Source organism: Danio rerio, chromosome 16 (genome assembly GCF_052040795.2).
Source record: "Danio rerio strain M-AB ecotype USA chromosome 16, GRCz13ab, whole genome shotgun sequence".
Lineage (NCBI taxonomy): Eukaryota > Metazoa > Chordata > Actinopteri > Cypriniformes > Danionidae > Danio > Danio rerio.
The window spans coordinates 13,863,319-13,885,063 of NC_141036.1; the positions used below are offsets into that span (position 1 = coordinate 13,863,319).

At 36.8% G+C, this 21,745-nt stretch overlaps 1 protein-coding gene across 2 annotated transcripts; it reads right to left on the reverse strand.

Moving 5' to 3' along the window:
• Positions 1-7,916: 7,916 nt before the first annotated feature.
• Positions 7,917-17,675, reverse strand: LOC101883024 (uncharacterized). Of its 2 annotated transcripts, XM_087286758.1 has the most exons (3): positions 17,619-17,675; positions 13,322-13,339; positions 7,917-13,224 (listed from the first exon to the last, which is right to left on the reverse strand). In XM_087286758.1, exon 3 carries the CDS (start codon positions 12,998-13,000, stop codon positions 10,349-10,351), a length of 2,652 nt encoding a protein of 883 aa, XP_087142884.1. In that variant the 5' UTR covers positions 13,001-13,224; positions 13,322-13,339; positions 17,619-17,675; the 3' UTR covers positions 7,917-10,348. The 2 variants fall into 2 exon arrangements, with proteins under 2 accessions (XP_087142884.1, XP_087142883.1); XM_087286757.1 differs by lacking the exon at positions 13,322-13,339.
• Between the last annotated feature and the right edge of the window lie 4,070 nt (positions 17,676-21,745).

Below are 21,745 nucleotides of genomic sequence, written 5' to 3' on the forward strand. Positions count from 1 at the left end.
GGGAATTGGGTAGGCTAAATTGTCTGTAGTGTATGAGTGTGCATGAGTGTGTGTGTGGATGTTTTCCAAAGAAGAGATGCGGCTGGAAGGGCATCCACTGTGTAAAAACATGCTGGATAAGTTGGTGGTTCAGGGGAATTGGGTAGAATTGGGTAGAATTGGGTAAAGGGGAATTGGGTAGGCTAAATTGTCTGTAGTGTATGAGTGTGCATAAGTGTGTGTGTGGATGTTTTCCAAAGAAGAGATGCGGCTGGAAGGGCATTCACTGTGTAAAAACGTGCTGGATAAGTTGGTGGTTCATTCAGCTGTGGCGACTACAGATTAATAAAGGGACTAAGTCGAAAAGAAAATGAATTTAATAAATGATTGAATGAATGAATGAATGAATGAATGAATGAATGAATCCATCTACATGCCAGCTAATTCTCATTAGATTATAAGTAGACTGTTAGGTTGGGGTTAGTGTAAGTTGACATGTACTTGCAAAGTTTTTTATAGTCAGGTAAATGTGTTGAAGAAGCAGTATCAACAGATCTTAAGCAGACACTGTACTAACAGTCAAGTTAGTCTATTAACAGTCTCAAATGGACCATCAAAATAAAGTGTTACCAATTTGATAACTCCAGTGTGGAATTATGGGAATTATAGGTCTTTGTTACATCCTATGTAACCCCTGCAGAAATCATGTTCATTGATGAGCTAAAGTATTCAAAATCTGAGATGCTGTTCAAATGGTTTTTAGATATTTTATTAAAAAGAATCTGACATATTGTGCATTTAAAGGAGCAAAAATATGTTCTACAGAAGAAAGCAGCTGGTTTTTAACAACATGAGGGCAAGCAAATAATGCCACGTCACTTTTAAATGAAATATCCCTATTAAATATACCCTAACATGACTTCGCAACATTTATAGACATACAAATACAGAGAATACTAAACATATCAAATCAGCCATTAGATTCAATGTAAATCCACAAACATGTGACTATGTTTGTCTGCCAGTGAGAGACGGAGGCCGGCTGGTGGTGGAGGGGGTTGGGAAAGGGAGATCATTACTGCACCACCTGTTTGGTGGCTTTGACGGACAGGTTGGTGTGTGCTGCTGCATCAGCAGGTCAGAGATGGCCAGCGGGTGACAGAGAAAGAGACGCAGAGAAGAAATAAAAACCAAAGCGCTTCAAAACAAGAGTTCCAAAACAGAGTGCACATCTATTTGTACACCACATATAAGCGGTACGACAGAAAAGACACACAGGCTATAGGATTGTGATCATAGCAGCGCAGAGCAGCTGGTAAAGCCAATATTAGCCATTTTAGCAACAGACATTGTCTCAACCTTGAAACCGAATACAACTATTGAAACTATTATAAGCGTGAATGATATAAAAAAAATTGGCTTATTATTGAATGACGCACTTGCGAATTTACGCCTCACAGTACTATTGGGGGAAAAGTGATGTAATGACCCTTCCTTCCATCGACCCCTCCTTTCGGGAATCCCTCTGTGATTAACACCTGTTACTGTCCATCTCTGTCTCTCTTTCTCTCTCGTCATCCCTCCCTGCTCACCTCTATTAGCTTGTGTCATTTTGTGTCACAGCATGCGCAGCTTAACTGAAACAACACATTCTATACATTCTAACGACGCCACACGTCTAATTGGTTTTGAGAGATGCAAGGAAGAATGTCAAAATGATATATATCTGCGCGCACAAGGTGGGAACCTCTATTTCATTATGCCATTCTCCAGGCGATCTGCAATCATATATGCAGAAAATGGGAAAGGGTTAGATCTGATAACTGTGTCAGAATGATAATTACAAAAAGTTTAATTTTATAATACTTTTCATTTTGAATTGAACAAATATGAAACTCAAAGGGATAGTCCAGTCAAAAATGAGTATTTAGTCATTATTTACTCACCCTTCACTTATTCCAAAACCTGTTTGAGTTTTTGTCATCTTTTGAACACAAAATAAGCGGTGGTGGAAGGAGTACTGAAAAATCACTCAACTAAAAGTACCACCAAAAATGTAGTGCAAGTGGAGTAAGAATATCTGTTGTAAATAATACTTAAACTATGGGTAAAAAGTAGCCCTTTAAAAAAATACTCAAGACTAGAGAGTAGTGAGTATTACGATGTAAACGCCTTATGTGTTTACATGCAACTTGTGCATGTTTGAAAACGTAACGTTCTGTAGCGCATTTAGTGATTGTTTAAGGCCATTTGGTGATTTCAGTCATCAAACAGTAAACATCCTTCATGTTCACATTAGTGTCATGTGTCTAAACAGTATCCGAGTCATTGCATATAAAGCTTTTGGACATCTTCTTGGACACTTTTAATGCTTTAAAACGGTTTGCTGCCTTTATAAAGAGCCCATGTCTTGAGGTTGTTCAGTATGGTGCGATTTACGTAATATGTGCAAATTGATTGGACAGGAATCACAAGACAGATTTTTCTTCTCAGCTAATCCCCATAGACTAGAAAAGATAAAGTAGTGACTGCAGTTTGAAGGAAAATAGTGGAAAAAAATAACAAGTGAAAGTAAAAGTACACATTTTTTAAAACTACTTTGTAAATTACAATTGCTGAGAGAAACTACTCAACTACAGTAGTTTGATTATTTATAATGTGTTACTTTACACCATTGAAAAGAAAGATATTCTGATTAAAGCCAAAACATGTGATCATTGACATCATAGTACCCAGCAAGTGCACAACGTCATAAGATGTTAATATTAGGTTAGACTTAGGTCATGATGTTGGGTGACCAAAATTCAATGTCTAGCCAGTGTCTAAGGACGTTATTTTGACGTCCAATAACGACGTTAAATGACATTGATATTTGGTTGTTTTTAGGTCGTGTTGGAAAGTGATCAAAATCCAACATCTGTTCGATGTTAGACATTGGGTTCTGACTTCAACCTGATTTTCATTATCCCACTACGTTAGGGTACAGCGTTAATCTGACGTCATCTTGTGGCTGTGGAAGTCATTTGTTACAGGTTTTCAGCTTTCTTTAAAATATATTCCGTTTGTGTTCCACAGAAAGAAAGTCAAACAGGTTTGTAGCAAGTTAAAGGTGAGTAAAAGATGAGAGAATTGGGTAAACTGTCCCTTTTACACTGCAACAGAAAAGAAACTGCTGTGTATAAGCACCTACCCGTCATTAAATTTTTATTAGACTATTAGTGGACTGTTAGGGTTAAGTCTGGATACTTATTAATAAATAGTGAGCATATTATCTGTTTGGGAACCATCAAAATAAGCAGGCGATCTATTAATACTTGGATGGCTGCTGTTTGACATGTAGTTGCAGTTATTTATAGTCTAACAGAATGCCTAAAGGGGACCATCAAAATAATGTGCAACCAAAAAACTATTTGTCAGCTTTTTTGTTATTGATCCAAAGCAGTGCAAATAGGGCCAGTGGTTCTCGGCTGATATAGTTTTAAGACCCAGTTTTTACACAAGTCATTAAATACAAGGTGTCAGAAAGCATATCCAGGAACACTCTTGAAACCCATTTTTAAGCACACCAGCTGAAAAAAACGTTGTAACAGAAAAGATGGACAACCCTAAATGCTGCAAGGCTGCTTACTGTAAATGCTTGAGGAGTGCATGCTTAACTTGGACTGAGTTTGCCCTCTGGTGGCATAAATATGTAACAACATCATACAATATGCTAGGTTCTGTCCTTGTGCTTTCCTGCATTGGGAAAATTAGCTCTTTAAAAGCACTGCATCCAGGTCCCTCATCTCTAGTTATGGAAGTCTCTTTGCTTGAACCAGCCGTCATATGCGTCAGCAGCAGGACATTCAGGCCACTTCTCCAATCATATGGCTTCACTTGCCACAGCTATGCTAACACCACTCAACTGTGTATCTCCTGATCCCTCTAGCCTCAGTATCTACCTCTCGGAAAATGTACTCTGTGTGTCCACCAGCATATTACCTCTTCCATAAACATTTCATAAGCTGAACTAAAGGGCTCTTTGGAGCTTCTGCACTGGAGCAACTAATACTTATTTTCCAGTATTTGGAGGTAGGTGTATCTATGTTTGCTCAACAGAAACTGGCAATAATGCTACTAGTTTTTAGGAAAATCATTTGGACAGTCGGAACAACACTAAATTAGCTTAAGAGCAGGGTCTATCCTTACAATAGGCGCTATGATATCAATAAGTATTAGTAGATTGTCTGCTTAGTATCTTCTGATACCGACAGACAGTGCTCTAACTATAAAGAACTTTGCATTAACCTTACAACTAATATAACAGTCAACTAACACTCTAATGAGAATTACTTGTCATGTAGCTGAAATGTAACTTATAATTTGTTAAAGGGAGCATTAGTGAAACCAGAACTGCAGTAACGCAAGTATGCATTCTTTGGGCAAATGCATTCAATACAAAACATCTACAGAGTATTTTAAAGTGTCACACGACAATCATTCAGAACACCAATGTTAGAGGCTTTTACCTGTTGCTTTTGTCAGCAGCTTTGTGTTTGTGTAAGAGGGGATTTAGTTCCCATTGTGCTGTTTCAACCACAGAACTCGTACATCTGCGTTCCATCACTGATAATACAAAACCTGCAAAAGACAATAAAAACAGCTTTGATTATGGTGGCCTTTATAATTCTCGTTGTTGATTTTGTTAAAAGCAGAGATTGGTGTCACCTCTGGCTTACTTGCATACTTTCAGAGTTGCTGCAGTGTGAAGGCAAGGAGGATTTGGTGGATAGTTCTTATGAGTGAGTTCTTGTCGCTACCTGGTGCCAAAGCCCCTCAAATGTACTAATACATAGATGCCCTGTCTTGTGCTGAAGGACTTCATCCAGCTTCAACACACTTGTCAGTATGTTCCAGGTCTGAACAGAGAAGGTCTGAATTATAGAAGAGTGAAAGAGTATTGAAAAACCTGAACAATGTGTGCATTTTGTAATCAATTCCATTGACTTTCTGTCAGAGTTGTGCGACATTAGTTGATGTTTGCAAAATAAACAAAGTAATGAAAGATCATGGGCATACTCTAGAGTTCTGCCTGTCGCAAAATTGTCTGTGACTTTTCTAATAAACAGCTAATTTAAAACCAGATAAAAATAATGTTTAATGGAAAACATTTGGAAGATTACCCAATATACTGTTTATACATAATTTAAGATCTTCTCACACAAAAGCCGTTTATTTAGCATGAGGAAGATATTCCTTCATTAACATCCATAGCACAAATAACAGCTTGTTTTGTCCTTGCTTGTATAGTGGTAAAGTTGGAGCATTAGCTTTACAACAGTACTTTTTTGGTTGAAGGTTGCAGGCTTGGCAGCCATATGCTTTGGTCCAGCCTGATCTCACGAGAAAACGTGAGTATTTTACGTTTTGCCAGTTAAGTGGCTAATTCGTACGAATTCATACGAGTTCAGTCGTACGAAATGGTACGATTTTAAAAAGGAGGCGTGGCACCTGACCCCACCCCTAACCCCAACCGTCATTGGGGGTTAAGCAAATCGTACTAAATTGTACGAATTAGCCACTAAATGAAAAAGTTACGAATTGCCGTGAGATTGTGTTGTTTGGTCTGAAGAAATTGATTAGCTTCATTCAGGCCTTTAATTATGAAATTTTGTAGGATAGTGGCCCTTGAGGAGAGGGTTTGGACAGCCCTGTCCTAATCCTTTAAAATGGGGACGGGCAACTTTGATTAAGGAGAGTCATTGGCTGTTTCTCAATTATGCATTTTCGTATAACGTCATCATCAACTGCCAAAGATCAGTTATAAAACTCAAGACCGCAAGAACAGAGGAGGCGTGAAAGTTCCCAGATGTGTTCTTGGTATGGAGAATGCAGCGATGCAGACTTAAGCACCAAACTAACTCTAGAAGTCCCAAAAGTCATTGCGACTGAATAAAGGAGGTGAGGAGTGCAGCATGTTATATAGACTTATTATTAAAGTTCAGATATATGACTTATTTATCTCAGAAGTTTCCGCAAACGAGACACTGAAAGTAAACATTGCCATAAAAATCTTAATAAAGCTATAAACCATAAAGGGTGTTTTTTTTTTTTTTTTTGCAGAAATTTTAATTAAATCTGTGTTAAAACTATTGTGCAAACTACATTTACAAGTTTTTTGTGAATATTAGGCAGAACGCAGAAAGAACACAGCATCTAATTTGTCACAGGACGCGTTCTGTGTTCTCAGTCTCCCGAGTTTGTTGTTTTAAGGTGATCTGGCAAATTCTTCACAAGATTGCAAGTTCATTCTCTGCGTTCTTGGAATTAAGAAATAGCAGGTATTCTCCAGAGTTTTGATCCAACCCTAATCAAACACACCTGAGCAAGCTAATCAATAATTTCAAGGTAAGCTATTAGAAAACACAAGGTAGGTGTGTTTGATTAAGTTGGAGCTAAGCTCTGCAGGACAGTGGCCCTACAGTAGATCGAAGATGCCCATCCCTTAACAATATTTACACCAGAGGAGAGGTCAACAACCGAAATCCTGGAGATCTACCTTCCTTTCAAGTTCAGTCAAGAGCTTGAAGAACAATCAAGTGCCTTAGATCCTAATTAGTCGGTTAATTTGTGTTTGGTTAAGGTTTGGTCTGAATTCTGCAGAAAAGTAGATCTCTATGAACAGGGTTAAAGGTCTCTGCTATACGATGTGAGAGCTTGAAGGATATAGGGGAAAAACTGTCCTGCATTATCTGTCACAAATTCCACATGTGCAAAAAACATGGGAGGATAAGGTGCCTATAAAAATACTACAATTTGAAAATTTTCTTGGGGCAGTTGTGAATACTTTGGATTGAAACAAACTTTTTTATTTGATGGACATGATAGTTCCCACACAGTGTGCTGCAGAGGCAGATTGCAAGCCTTGCATGGCCTGACCTTCACAATGACAGCAGAAGAACTAAACTCTATAGCCTTCCCTGACCAGGGACCACCCAACAGGTCAGCTGACAAACATGTAAAGAAGTCAATCACATTTAAAGGTTTCAAAGTCCAAATGGCTTAATGTCCCTACAGTAAAAGACTAGTGCTCGGTTAATGAAGTGTTTAGATGTAAAGAGAAAATCCAGGGTTTGTTTTATCCTGTTAAATGCGTAGTCACAATAGTTTTCTTCTTCCATGAGGGGGTTTGACATCATGACAGCTTTGTTTAAAAAAAGACAACCACAGAAATCCTGGAGAATTTAATGAGATGTAAACGTCGAAGCTCACAAAATGTCTTCCATTTTGTGTGCCTTATGAATCAGCCAATGGTCCACGAAGTGATGTGTAAGGCTGACTACACTAAAGCAAGCTTCTTCCTGCCAACAAACCATGAGCCATGTCTAAAACGTTACCTCTTCGCACTCCTTTTCATTATGAGGAAATTCTTTCACATTATACTGCCTGATATCCATTTCAAGAGACTATCGCACGCTCACACTCATTCCCATTATTGTGCAAATGTCTTATTAACGGCAAGTGCCAGGCATCAATGTAACAAGCTCAGAAAAATGCAAGTCTCCTGCATTTTTTCTATACTGTTTCTCTCTTGCTCGCTCTCACACATCCAAATGCACACATTCATACCCAACACTTATAGACACCTGCTGTCAGCTTGATTGTGGGAGCCGCTCTCCTTGATGCTGCCAAATGGAACAGCGACCCTATGAGCACATCTGAGCTGTCAATCACAAGTACACAGACACTCCTGTCTAGCACAGCCTGTAAGGTTAAAGGAGGCGAAGCACATCCATGCATAAACACTTCAAGCCAGAATTATCATTGATATCCTGAGCAGTCTATGTATCAGAGTCAATATAGGCATCAGTCTTAATTAAAAATAAAAATAAAAACAAAAGTAAATCAAGAGCATAAAATATTTTTTTTCTGAAAAAAATGGATGGCCTGGAAGCATCTGAATTTGATTCATTTTATTCAAAATCCTGTGACACAGGTTACAGAAATTAGGCTGTTTAAATATCCACAGTCTTGTTTTTAAATTGTGTATTAAATATATAAGTGTTCTGTGACATAACACACCATTTTAAATATAACATTTTCACCATAAATAAATAGTTCTCATTGGTGCAAGGTTCTCAGTCAGTTACAACACACTCCTTAACTTGTAAGAAAGAACCAAATATGTATTTTAAACATGTGCTAAACTGTGAAATGAGCTCAATAATAAAACACACTAAACCAGTCTTAATATATATGAAAAAGCTATGTAAACAACTGTGTGAATCAAATTTAGTGATATTGTCCAGCGCATAAAATATCTTTAGAATATGTGCTGCCATGAGCTGAGAGCAAAGTTAATTGAGCATGGAAAAAAGATGGGATTGACAAGCTTTAATTAGCCTGTGCAAATATTCTGATTCATAATCAAATCTGAAGTTTAACCAACAGAATTTTATATTAACCCAAGGTGGTCGTTCTGTGTATGATGTTTGGTTATTTAAAGTTTGGTTGGCAAATTGCAAGAACAGAATTGTTCATCAAGGGTTAAACCTTTCAGTCACTCAAGCTGTTTTTATTCAGGTTTTAACCTACTAGTTAGTTGTTCTGCTAAGTTTAAATGTAACATTATCAGCATAAAAAGAAAAGTGCAAGAGCACCAGACAATTATATCTGCACATCACTGTGAAAATGTATATAAATAGTTAAATTAATTTGTATCACAAATAATATGTGCAGATGAACTAGAACCTTCTGCAATAGTTCAGAAGATGTAATAAAACCTTCTTTGTCCATATAAAAGCATAATTTAAAGCAATGAAAATTAAGCAGACCCTGAAAGAAGGTCAGGGTTTTGTAATAATTCAGAAAAGAACAAAGCACAGCATTTAGCATTCAGCAAAAGAAAAATATTGTTGTACACACATGCTCCCTTCTGAAAATATAGAAAAACCTAGAGGCAGAAACCAAAAGGAACACACAGCAAGATGTTTTAAAGCGGATAAATCTGAGGATGTTCTAAAACAATAATTAAAAAAAACCTAGGCCTGTTTAATTGTACATAACAGATGTACAGCAGATTCTACAAAAACAATCAAATGTGTTAAAACCCTCAGTTGTCCACAGTAAACTGGTATTTATCAGTGTTGCTCATGAGTAGGCCCACACAGAATCTACGCACGCAAAGTTCAACAGATTTTTAGCCCATCGTTGATTCTGTTTTTTTACTTGAGTAAATGTGTTTTAATTTGTATTTATTAAAGTTTTAAATTAAATTCAGTAATATTACTGACTAACATGAAAATAATGATATGATTTATGCACAATACAGTTTGTAAAGTAATCATTTCTGTCTTTTAATAGATATAAGATATAAGAGCCTGGCTTTGTTTATGAAATAAAGTGTATCTAATTGCATGTGCATTGTAAACATGAAATAAAAGTTTAAAATGTATTCTTTTTTTTTTTTCATATATTAAATTTTTTATTAAGATCCTCCCAAAATCATTCCATGTAAATCCGCAGATTTGTAACAAAATTCTCAGCAGAAATAGCAAAAAATGCCCGCTGTCTGTCTGGTTCTTCTCATGAGGCACAAAGTGAGCCTTCTGTCAAATGCATGGAACTGAATTAGCAGTAGATCCAATATGTGATAACTCAGTAGTTATTTGAAGAACTAGCGAAAATTATGGAAAATGCATATGACACAACTGATGACAAAAATGTAAATGAAAGCAATGGCTGTGTGGAATGAGAAAAGGCATAATGAGGTCACAGTGCTATTAAACTGCCCTCTGCAGGTTACAATGAACAAAGCAGTAAGAATGAGCTTGCACTGAACATGTTTAGAGGCAAATTTCCCAAGCTTCTTGTCACAAAAGAATGGTCACTTTAGTCATGATACGCAGAAAATGGCGAAGAAAAGCATATGTGAGGCCTAGTTTGGCCAAATAATTTGGAGAGTTAAAGATATAGTGACCTGGCAAATCCTTGTTACTATTTCGTTACTTCAAGGAACCACAATGTAAAATTTTAAAGAGCATTTATGAGTGTCTTAGTCTATTACAAAAGCTACATCACACCCATGAGGAAAGAAGACGTGCATGCATGCAAAAAAAATGAAATGAATAGTTGACTGAAGATTTGAAACTCAATATCTTAAAACTAAAGCATATTAGAATAAAGATTGAGTGAATATTGCCTCGTTCAGTCATCAGCAGTAATAGCCTCAAGTATCAAAGGAATGAAATGTAGACAATTATCTGAAACTAATGAGAAATAAGGAATTGTTATATCAATACAGAATAAATTAAATATATATATACAACTATTCGTATTTCTAACCTTTTTGTAAAAAAAAAAAAAAAAGGTGACCTAATTGTTTATATCCTCATGTAGTTCCTTCTCCCCCTGTGTCACTGTCGGACTCCATTTCAGGAACTGTTGAACTGTACCACTCTGCATTCTCCTCTGCCTCTGCTTGCACACCAGCGAGGGAAATCCCTCCACTTTCTAGCTTCTCCTTCATGTCCACTGCTTCCAGCTGCTGGCCTTGGTGCTTGCGCTTTGTGTGACGTCGCAGTGTGTTGCGCTCTGCAAAACGCATATGGCATATTAAGCATTGAAAGGGTTTTTCACCGGTGTGTACTCTCTGGTGTCTCATTAGCTCCCCTGATTCACGAAAACGCCTTGGGCAAAGCTGACACACAAAGTTTCTCTGTCCTGTATGGATGTGTTTGTGTCGCTCAAGATGGCTTGATCTTTTGAATGCCTTGCCACAGAGTTGACACACATGGGGTTTGCTTTGGGAGTGTGTGATGGAATGGCGCTCAAGGTCCGAGAGATAGTAGAAGATCCGAGGACAATACTGACAGTAAAGAATGCGACGTGGCCCTAAAGAGTCTTGGCTCTTTGAAGGATTGGTGGGTGATACAGGACAAAGGGGAGAGGTGGAAGAGGTGGTATCTAGTGAGTCTGCTTGGTCCACACAGGTAGATTCAGTTTCACCGTCACAGTTTACCTCCTGGTTTTTAATTTCCTGGACTGTGGCAGAGGAATCCGGCTTGGTTGCTTCTGAGGAAGGTGAAGTGACCGATTGAGCCTCAGTCTGGTTTTCCTGTTTTTTTTCCACAGACACAGCCAATCTGAGAAGAGCCTCCCGAAAGGAAGTGGGCACTGGTGTGTCAGAGCAGGCATCAGTGCTGAATTGCTTGGCTGGACTTGTAGAGGTCACTGTTGAAGTGCTAGAGGAAGCAGTTGATGAGGTAGGGCTAGCAGGAAGATTAGAGGGGTTATTGGATCCTGAGATGTCTTTAGATGTGGCAGAGGAAACCGTGCTGAGGCTGAGAAGTGACGGATGTGAAATTAGTGTAGATCCCAAATCAAGGGGACACGTGGCTAAGGGAAGTGCAACAGTGGAAGAGGAGGAAATTTGAGATGATTGCCCAGGCAAGGACAAACTCGGAGTTGAAGACACCTGAGGAGATGACAAAACTAAAAACATGGGGGAGGACTGAGTGTTCTGACTGAGAGAAACTGGTAAAGAAAGGGTAATTAGTCCTGGGTTAGCCTTAGAGGCTGGTGAGGAAAGTGACTGAAGCTGAGATGGAGGAAGGAGAAGAATGGGAGTATTTGACCCTGTTGTATTGGCCACGATCTGAATGGGAACTGATGCCAAGTTAGACACAGCAGGTATGATTGTGGGTTTTGCACGAGTTACAGAACTGGAAGAAGCTGTAGTCTCCTGGTTTGAGGTAACTTGTGAGGCTTCCTCAGAGACAAGGCCAAGAGACATATTTGGACACAGTGAATTAGGTTGTGTCTGCTGTCTAGAGTCTGCAATATCCTGTGCGCCAGCAAATGAAGAGGGCTTATCTTCAGCTTGCCTTGGGCTGTGGGCTGTTAGTTCAGTGAACCCTTCAGCATCTTGTATATTATCAATTTGTGGCATTTTCTGTCCATCAAGGGTGAGTGTGTAAGGAATGCCCTGGTCATCTATAAGTAGAGTATCCGCTGGCTCTGGGGTTATGGCATTGGGGTACGATGAAGATTGCATGGCTTCAAGCGAGGGGGAGGACAAATGTGCATCCCAAGGCTGTGGGAGATATGCGTGAGCCTCACTTACTGAAGGCATCCAGCAATATCCAATATCATCCTCCTGCTCCACTTCATCATGTTGGGGTTCATCTTCAATTTCGTCAACTTCCATGTGAAGTGAACCTTCAAATTCAGGGTCTACAACCCATTCACACTGCCTCTCCTTATTGCGATCTTTCTTTTTTGGTAGACTTAAATCTAATACCTCGTCTTGATCATACTGTCCCAGAGATTTTCCTGCACTGGTCATTGCCAAGTTTGTTCTGAGAAAAAGTCTATTCTCTCCTACGCTACCCAAAGTTTGTGTTTTATCATCTTCGGTGCATTCTTTAGTATGTTCTAAATTTTCTATGTTTGCATTCATGTCAATGCCAGGTTTACTCCCTCTTGCATGTGCCACATCAACGACCTGTGTCTTTTTCTCAAAAAGGTTGCATCCATCAGATGACACTAGCTTGTCATTATGAAAATCTTTATTCAGAACAGATTGTCGTTGAACCTTAACCTCTAGAAAATCATTTGAGGTGTTAACAATGTTTGTAGCTTTGGTTGTTACTTCACAAATGTCTGTCTTAGCATTATCAGACTTCATCTTGGGTATCAGCTGCATGTTTGTTGGTAGACTTCTTCTCTTTTCCTCAGAAGTGACACCTTTATTTTTAGGCGTCTGGTTTTCATGAGGACTCATCTGGTCTGAGATTGATGTGTATTTTGGTGAATTCTGCTTGCTGTAATCCTTTACATTTTCTGTTTGATCTTGTGATGGGACAGGAAACCCATCTGGGGGCACCTTGTCCTTATGTTCATTCTTCAATGAAAGCCCCTCACCTGATGACTCGCCTTCTTGACCCACAGACATTTGACAATCTTTGGTTGCAGTAAGATCAGTCCATTTATTTTGTGAAATGATCCCACCTAAGCTGTCCAATGTTTGTTGTTTTCGCATAGCAACCTCAGTACATTCAGCAGTAGAGAAATCATTATTCAGTACTCATGGAGTAAGTCAGTCCTGAGAGAACATCGAAATATTGCCTGACAGGGCCACAAAATCTTGCATAATCCATGTAATGGTACCATTTCCATTTCCTTGTCCATCTGATGTAACTGCTGATATTCACCCATGCCTCTGGCACTGCCATCAGTCATGAATGTCTCATGTAAGGACTCAATCTGAAAAAGGCCACACAAAAAAAAGAATATAACATGATGCTTTCTTTGATAAAAACGAACAGAACACAAATTATAATGACAAATTTCAAATGATCACCTGTTAAAGCCAGTAATCCTTCAGGGAAAAAAAACAACATTAGTACTGTAATGTGCCAAGTTAACCAAGTTAATTTACACTGTATAACCATAATTACTTATTACAACATTCAATGCTATATTTAAAAATCAATAACTTAAATATGCTTAATTCTGTTGTTTGCAATTAAATAATGCTTGTTGTGTGCATTTAAATACATAAAGGAAAATATCCCACATTAAATACAAAAGTATGGTGAGGTTCTCATGTTGTTCGTAAAAAAAAATGTATTTGGTAGCAATAAGAAATTGTATGCAAGTATTTATTAAGCACAATAGAATCATAATAGATGTTGCAGTTGAACAGAAGAGAAAGAGGAGGTGATATTAGGCAGCTTAATGTTAATATATAAATAATTATATTCTTATTAAGCTGACCAATGTTGCCTCTAAGGGTCTATTTCCTCTAAGAAACAGTCCTAATAATTTAATAACAATACACAAAAATAAAAAATCTGTTTTCACCTTTGATAACAGCATCATTTATTTTTTAAGTTATCTTCATTTAATACTGACCCCTACTAAAATACACACTCAGTAATAACAATCCTTCAAAAACCATCAGTGCTGTAATGTAGAAATTAACTGAAACTTTAAACAATATTAATATTTGTAAATGTACAGCCACTTTATGTACTTATGTAAATAGTATTATTAATACATATTCATCATTATTTAATAGTGTTTGACGCATTAATTCAGTTGCACTGTCTGTTGTGCACATTTTCATATGTGATGTCATCCAGTACATAAAATAAAATGGATGTGGAGGACCTTTTGAATTGTGTACAAACCTAGCGATAAGGAATTGTTTTAAAACCATGGTGCATGAATCACTTCACAATCAGAATAAAATGATAACATATTGCAGTTAAACTAAGACAGAAGAGATGATGAGAGAGGGAGTCTTATTTAGAATATGAAATTAAATAAAAATAGAAAAAAGTAAGCATAAAACATGAACCAGTTTGTTCATCATTAAATGTCAGTTTTTTATTATTAAAACACAGACATACACATATAAATGAATTCAAGTAAAATCCAAAACAGCTTTTTCTGATAGATTTTTAGCATCCTCAGTTTAAAAGCACGATATAGTTTTCTATCATGCAGCACAATCGCTTTACAGCAAGAAGATCACTGGTTCGAGCCCAGGCTGGGTCAGTTGGCATTTCTGCGTGGAGTTTGCATGTCTCCCCATGTTCGCACAAGTTTTCTTTTGGGTGCTCCAGTTTCCACCACAAGTCCAAAAACATGTGGTATAGGCGAATTGGGTAAGCTAAATTGTCCATAGTGTATGTGCGTGAATGAGTGTGTATAAGTGTTTCCCACAATGGGTTGCAGCTGGATGGGCATCCACTGCATAAAACATATGCTGGATAAGTTGGCGGTTCATTACGCTGTGGCGACTAAGCCGAAAAAAATTAATGACAGATTTTTGATAGATAATGATAGAAAATTAATGAATTTCTATCATAATATTGTGTACTGTATACCAGCACACATACTGACAGAATTGTTGTTATAATATTTTTAAACTCTGTTTCTTAATTATTCATATACTGTACAGTAGTCGACATTTAAAGCGGATGATCAGATTTCATTAAAGTTGTCCTAAAGCTATTGAACAGCACCCATTGTTGTCTTAGGACAATTTTGAAAAACCTTTTTTGATCCACTTTAAATGTTGACTACTGTAATAATGACCACATTAAATAAAATCAATAAACCATTTATGCATATTGTTTGAGTTTCCAATCGTTAACTTATCCATCAGCTTAATGTTCTGTTTGTAGTTATAACAAAGTTTCTTTAAGACTAGTCATTTCACTCGGCGACCATCTTTGAAACGCCTCTCCATGTATGTCCGGGCATTCTGTCTGAATGGGGAAACATCAAATTCTCCAAAACTGTTTGCCAAGCATACGATTACATTACATATTTAGAATCACCAATAAAATTAAACAACAACCATCTTGTAAGTTTTGTTTCCAAACATTCGAATCAAACTAAATCTGAATTTATTCAGGTTTCCCTGAGCTAATGCACATGCGCACACAAAAGTAACAAGATCGGGACACCAGCCTCATTTATGGCCGTTACATTAGTACATTATTGTCCTTGAATGATTGTCAGATGCACTTTGTTTGCAAGCATGAGTTGCTATCATGTGATGTGTGTTTGACAGGATGGACTGTACCTCGTGTTCGTTTCATACAGATTGCAAAACTAAAAAAAGTTTGTTTTTAAATTTATTTTACTTATATATATTTCTTATATATTTATATGGATATTTCTTATATGAAAGTATTTGCTGAAATTTCAGTTTTACTGCCGTAAAAGTCCAAGCTCCCCCAGCCTGATCTCAAGAAAACGCAAGTAAATTACGTTTCGTCAGTTTAGTGGCTAATTGTACAAATTTTCTATGAGTTCCGTGGTATAAAAATTTACGATTTTAAAAAGGAGGCATGGCACCCAATCTCACCCCTAACCCCAACTGTCTTTAAATGATAAGCAAATCATACTAAATTGTACGATTTAGATAGTTCGACTTAATACGAATTAGCCACTAAATCAAAGTTACGAATTGCTGTGAGATCTCATCGTCTCCCCCAGAGAATCATCAATCTATATCGATCGATGATTGGTTCTTGTACTAGTAAGCGGGGTTTCATTCGCCATGGTGACTGTTACACTTTTCCCATTCAAAACTATACGAGTGACATGTCTCATGTATTCTGGTCTTTGGTTATCATCGGGACTAATGCGGATGTAAAAAAACCTATTTCAGTGAGGTAAATATATTTTAAAATATGATAGTTTAATAACATTTCTATTGCCTGGACATTTTTGTCCTCTATAGGAAGGAATTATGTGTAATGTTTAAACTGATGCACAAGGGGCTAAAAACAATATTCAATAACTGAACAATATTCTCCATAAAATACTTTATTGGGTTTTTTTCTATTTACTACATTAGTGTTATGGTAACATTTTGTTAGTTATAGTATAAAGCTTTTAATTTATATAAATGTTAGATTTGTGTTATTTTACACCTTAAAGAAACAGAAAATTTGCTATCTATCAAGTGGTTCCTAACCTTTATTTGTTTAGTTTTTCTGTTGAACACAAAAGAAGATATTTTGAAAATGTTATAAAACTGTAATAACAGACTTCTATCACAGGAAAAACAAATGAAGCCAATGGTTACAGGTTTCCAACGTGTTTAAAAACAACTTATTTTCTGTTCAAAAGAAACTCAATTTCTGACAAGTGAAGTTTGAGTAAATTATGACAATTTTAGTTTTGTGAACTATTCCTTCTATGTCAGATCTAATAAAAGTTGTTTTGACATTAAGACAAAATGATAATAAACAAAAACAAAAAATGTACATAAGAATGCTAAACATAAATCATCTAAAAAATCGTTTTTAATGACTGGCATAGGTTATGACTGCAATGTGTTATTACTTAAGAATTACACTGTCCTGAGAAGTTTTCACTTTATCAACATAAACATGGAAAAGAAAAGCAGAACTATCGAATCGAAGAACTATAATAATTGATATTTTACAGGTATTATAGGTATGTTTTTAATTTGAGTAATATGTTTAAAAGCGCTCAAAAGCTGTGCAGTTAGTAACGCAATGAGCTCGACGACGCGCTGTCAGGACAGCAGCTCCACTCCTCCTCCTCCTCCTGCCCATGGATTTGATCACAAATGAAGCCCGTTGATCTGTCAGCGCACGCGGCTCGGGGTTTGACACCGATGTCTTTTGTCCGCACACTCAGCCATGCCGCACCGAGAGAGTTTAGAGCTCGACACGGGGACCTTCGACGCCATTACGCGTTCGTTTAAAGAAAAAAATAAATACAAAAAAACAAACACCGCGTTTGACGTCCTGACAGAGAGTCGAACCCGTGCCATAATAAGCACAAAAGTGTGTGTGTGAAGAATATACCCATCCACAACGTGAGTATTTCGAAGACACGGCCAATTATCCACACATTCGGTTGGAAAAACACTGACAGCGCTCGAACCCGCGGCCAGCCATTTTCTGCGTACCGAGGGTTCGAGCCGCCCGGTGACAGCGTTCAGACACACCGCTTCCCTGGAAACAATATTTCAAAACTTTCTCAGACAACCAGCGCTCTTTCACTGCTAGCCGCAAGAACACACGCTCAGTCCCACAAGCGCACAGCCATTCGCACACATTGCTTGTTTTTAAGTGAAATATTGAATATGAAACTGTTCTCACCCCACGAGTCAGCTCGCGCAGGCACTGACTGGCCCGACCCTGAGACACTTCCGGAAGACCAAATATGAATGAATGACTGGGCGGAGAGGCTGAGCGAGCAGAGGGGAGGGGGTGTCGTGGTGTTGCAGTTTTCTGCGTCCGACCTGGACATGCTTAGGGTTGGGATTTTGAAACAATTTATATTCATTCATTCATTCATTCATTCATTCATTCATTCATTTTTCTTCGGCTTAGTCCCTTATTTATCAGGAGTCGCCACAGCGGAATGAACCGCCAAACATTGTATATTTAATGAAAATACTGAATATATATATAATATATATAAATACTGAATATATATATTTTAGAACATTAGTTTCAGATTATTATTATTATTATTATTATTATTATTATTAGTTAGTTAGTTAGTTAGTTAGTTAGTTAGTTAGTTAGTTAGTTAGTTAGTTAGTTAGTTAGTTAGTTAGTTAAAATGTATACAATTTTGGTAATGCAAATTAGAGGAGGCATGTGCTTAATTACAAAAATGCCACAACAATGCTAAAATAATCAATCCTTTTGATAGTTTTGATATGGAATATAGAACATTTATTTGTAATAAGCAGTGCCAGACACAATCTTCTGATTTATTTTGAATTTCTTTTTGTATTTCTGCACAGGATTTTGTAAAAAAAAAATAAAATAAATAAATAAATAAATAAATGAATAAATAAATAATATTGAAATCTGTGGATTTATCTGAAATTATTATGAGAATACAGAAACTAAAACACATGGAAATTTTTTTATTTAACTTTTATTTAAGGTTTGCAGTTCAAATCCTATTAGAACTTGTTTGGTATCAAATCAAGTCTCTCATATGATATCTAATAAAAGACAGAAAATATTACTTTCATCTAAATCAGAGACGCCCAATTAAGGCCCCTGTGTAGTTGGCCCACAGTAACCTTTGATTTGGCCCTCTATCCCTTCTGAGAAGAGAAGGAGAATGATGGGGAATGCCTTTAACAGAGACTGTCATTTCTAATTTAACATAACTTTTGTTTTTTTTAACTGTTGATACAAAAATGCAAACTGAAATTAAATGTTTTATTTAAATGTTGTGAATGAATCAGATTTTTTTATTATTATTATTTTAAATACAGTAACGATAGACAGTGGACATTGCAGAAGACATCAGCAAGCGAATGAAGGCAATGTGTTTTTTAGTGTCATAAATAGGATTGTTCATGTTTTTATTTTAAGATGTTCATTATAAAATGTAAAAATATATAATTATTAATACAATTGAAGTATTTTAAATGTATTAAATTATAGTATTAATTAAATTATATAATAAAATTTATAATGAATTTTAATAACAATTTAGGAAATTATATAGACAACTTTACATTTTGGTATAGTTACCTCCAGACAACCAACCTCAATTAAGTTTAGCTTTTGGCCCAAGAAAAAGTTTGGACATCCCTGGTCTAAATCATCTAAGCATTTGCAACTGAACATTTTTTATTATTATGCAAGAAAGAACATTTACAAAGATACAATATAAACAAAGAGACAACAAGGGTTACCTAAATAAAATTCCAGCAAATTAAACAAGTTTAAATGATTTACACCAAGAAAGAGTTTGACATGCAATATAATTGTTAAAGTCTTTTAAAGGAGTTTACATGTAAATCAAAATCCTTTCAAAAATTAAAAAGGTAAGGGTGTTTCTTTGAAAATTTTTGGATGTAAAATGTAGACAGAAAAAGCAATAAATTAATAATAATTTTACAATGAGAAGGATCTAAGTTCAGAGAGCAAAGCATACAATTTTTGGGGATATACAAACGTTTTTTTTATGACATTGGAAAAGATAACCCAAAACACTTTACAGTAAGTACTCTTCCAAAATAAATGATTTAGGGTTTTGTCATATTAAGTACAAAATGAGCATTTAGGGGAAATATTCTTATTAGATTTAGCTAGTTTGGTATTTATTGGGCAGCAATCATGAATGGTTTTGATAGAGACTTCAACAGCTTTATTAGATAAAAAAAAAATATATATATTTTTTTCCAAAGTGCATCTGAACATTGGACATTAAATAGACAAAATAAACTCATCATGGTCTCAAAAAGCTTTAGATTTTTGTAAGCACAGATTCCATCTGGGCCTATGCAGAATTTTGAAATTATATGTATACAAAGATATAGATATTCTGTACACGTTGATGTGACTGAGATCAATTGTTCAATGATTTGTTTAGTAATTTGGCCATTGGATTGGATCAAATCTTTAAAAAGTGGCTGTCCTTAAAAGAAGAAAAATATATTCTGAATTCAGAATAGATCCAACACAATCTCACGGCAATTCGTAACTTTTTCATTTAGTGGCTAATTCGTATGAATTCGTACGATCTAATTCGTACAATTTAGTACGATTTGCTTATCCCCCAATGACGGTTGGGGTTAGGGGTGGGGTCAGGTGCCACGCCTCCTTTTTAAAATCGAACCATTTCGTACGACTGAACTCATACGAATTCGTACGAATTAGCCACTAAACTGGCAAAACGTAAAATACTTACGTTTTCTCGTGAGATCAGGCTGAATAGATCACAATATTCAGTCTCGGTTTTCATCTGTATTAAATCCTCAGGTTGTGTTGTTCAAAACCTTTTGAAGAAACATACACATGCACACACAAAAACAGCTGTCCCCTTAATCTTTCTTTATACCCAAGAAGAAGACCAAGAGCTAACAAGCCCAGCACTATTTACTGCCACCGCATGGTATGGGAGAATTATGTTCACTCTCTCCTGCAGTGAGTGCAATCTAACTTGTTTTGCTCATTGGGTTTGCCCCGACGAAGGCTTTGCAAGGTGACACGAGGCAACCCCACAGTCTGCTTTCCTTAGCGCTAGTTCTTTGGCATCATTTATTGGCATGTCATCACTCTAATCCCTTCATCCTCTGCTAAGTGTATTGTAGACATTGATACTTGAACATGCCTTTAACTATGGTTTACACACAGTCAACTAGTATTGCATTCGAGGCCTTCTGGGGTGTTTGCATTTATGAGTTGAGATGTTTAAGTCAGGACGACACAATGACTCAGTGGTGGTTATACAAAAGATACATTTTATACATGCATTTGGAAAAATGTGAACTGTACATCTACAAAATAAACAATCACTAATATGCATCAGTTTTGCTTTTATCTACTGTCAAATTACTGTCAAGATGCTTCATCCATTGCTTCTGAGGGACATTCTTAGGGACACTCCCACAACTCGGAAACTCGGAGAGTAAAATCCAGAGTTCCTGCCTTGTTAACTTGACTTGAATGCACTATTGCACTCAGGAGTTTATACAGGCTGGCTTTAATTGTTTAATTATCTGAGATGGTTTCTGCATCCAAAATCACCCCCTATACCCTCATTCACTGTTCCCTACATTAGCCCACTGATATTGTCCACTTGAAGGAGTGAGTTAATTTAATACACAGGAAGGAATGTTGTTTTGTTTGTGAAGGGTATTTTACACTTAGTGATTAGTCTATTAGTAAAGAAACAAAGACATTTGATTTATGTATATAAATGTTACTTTAATTAAATAATACTTTATTTTGGGGTGGCACGGTGGCTCAATGGTTAGCACAGCAAGAAGGTCACTGATTCGAGTCCCAGCTGGACCAGTGGGCGTTTCTGTGTGGAGTTTGCATGTTCTCCTTGTGTTTGCGTGGGCTTCCTCCAGGTGCTCCTGTTTCCTCCACGGTAATGCATGCGCTATAGGTGAATTGGATTAACTAAATTGGCCATATGAGTGTGTGAATAAGCGTGTGGGTGTTTTCCAGTACTGGGTTGCAGCTGGAAGGATGTATGTTGGAATAGTTGATGGTTCATTTTGCAGTGGCGACCCCTGATAAATAAGAAACAAAGCCGAATGAAAATGAATAAATAAATGTTTTATTTTGAAACCTACACCGATAACATGGCACTTTAGATGCCATCTTGTGGTCAGAAGCGGAAATCCATATGGTGCATGAGCTCACAGTGTACTAAGGGGGTTTTCCCAATAGTATCTGGATGCAGCATTTATGATGCAAGCTGAGATTGCATCACTCACCAATGCACTGTCAGACACAAT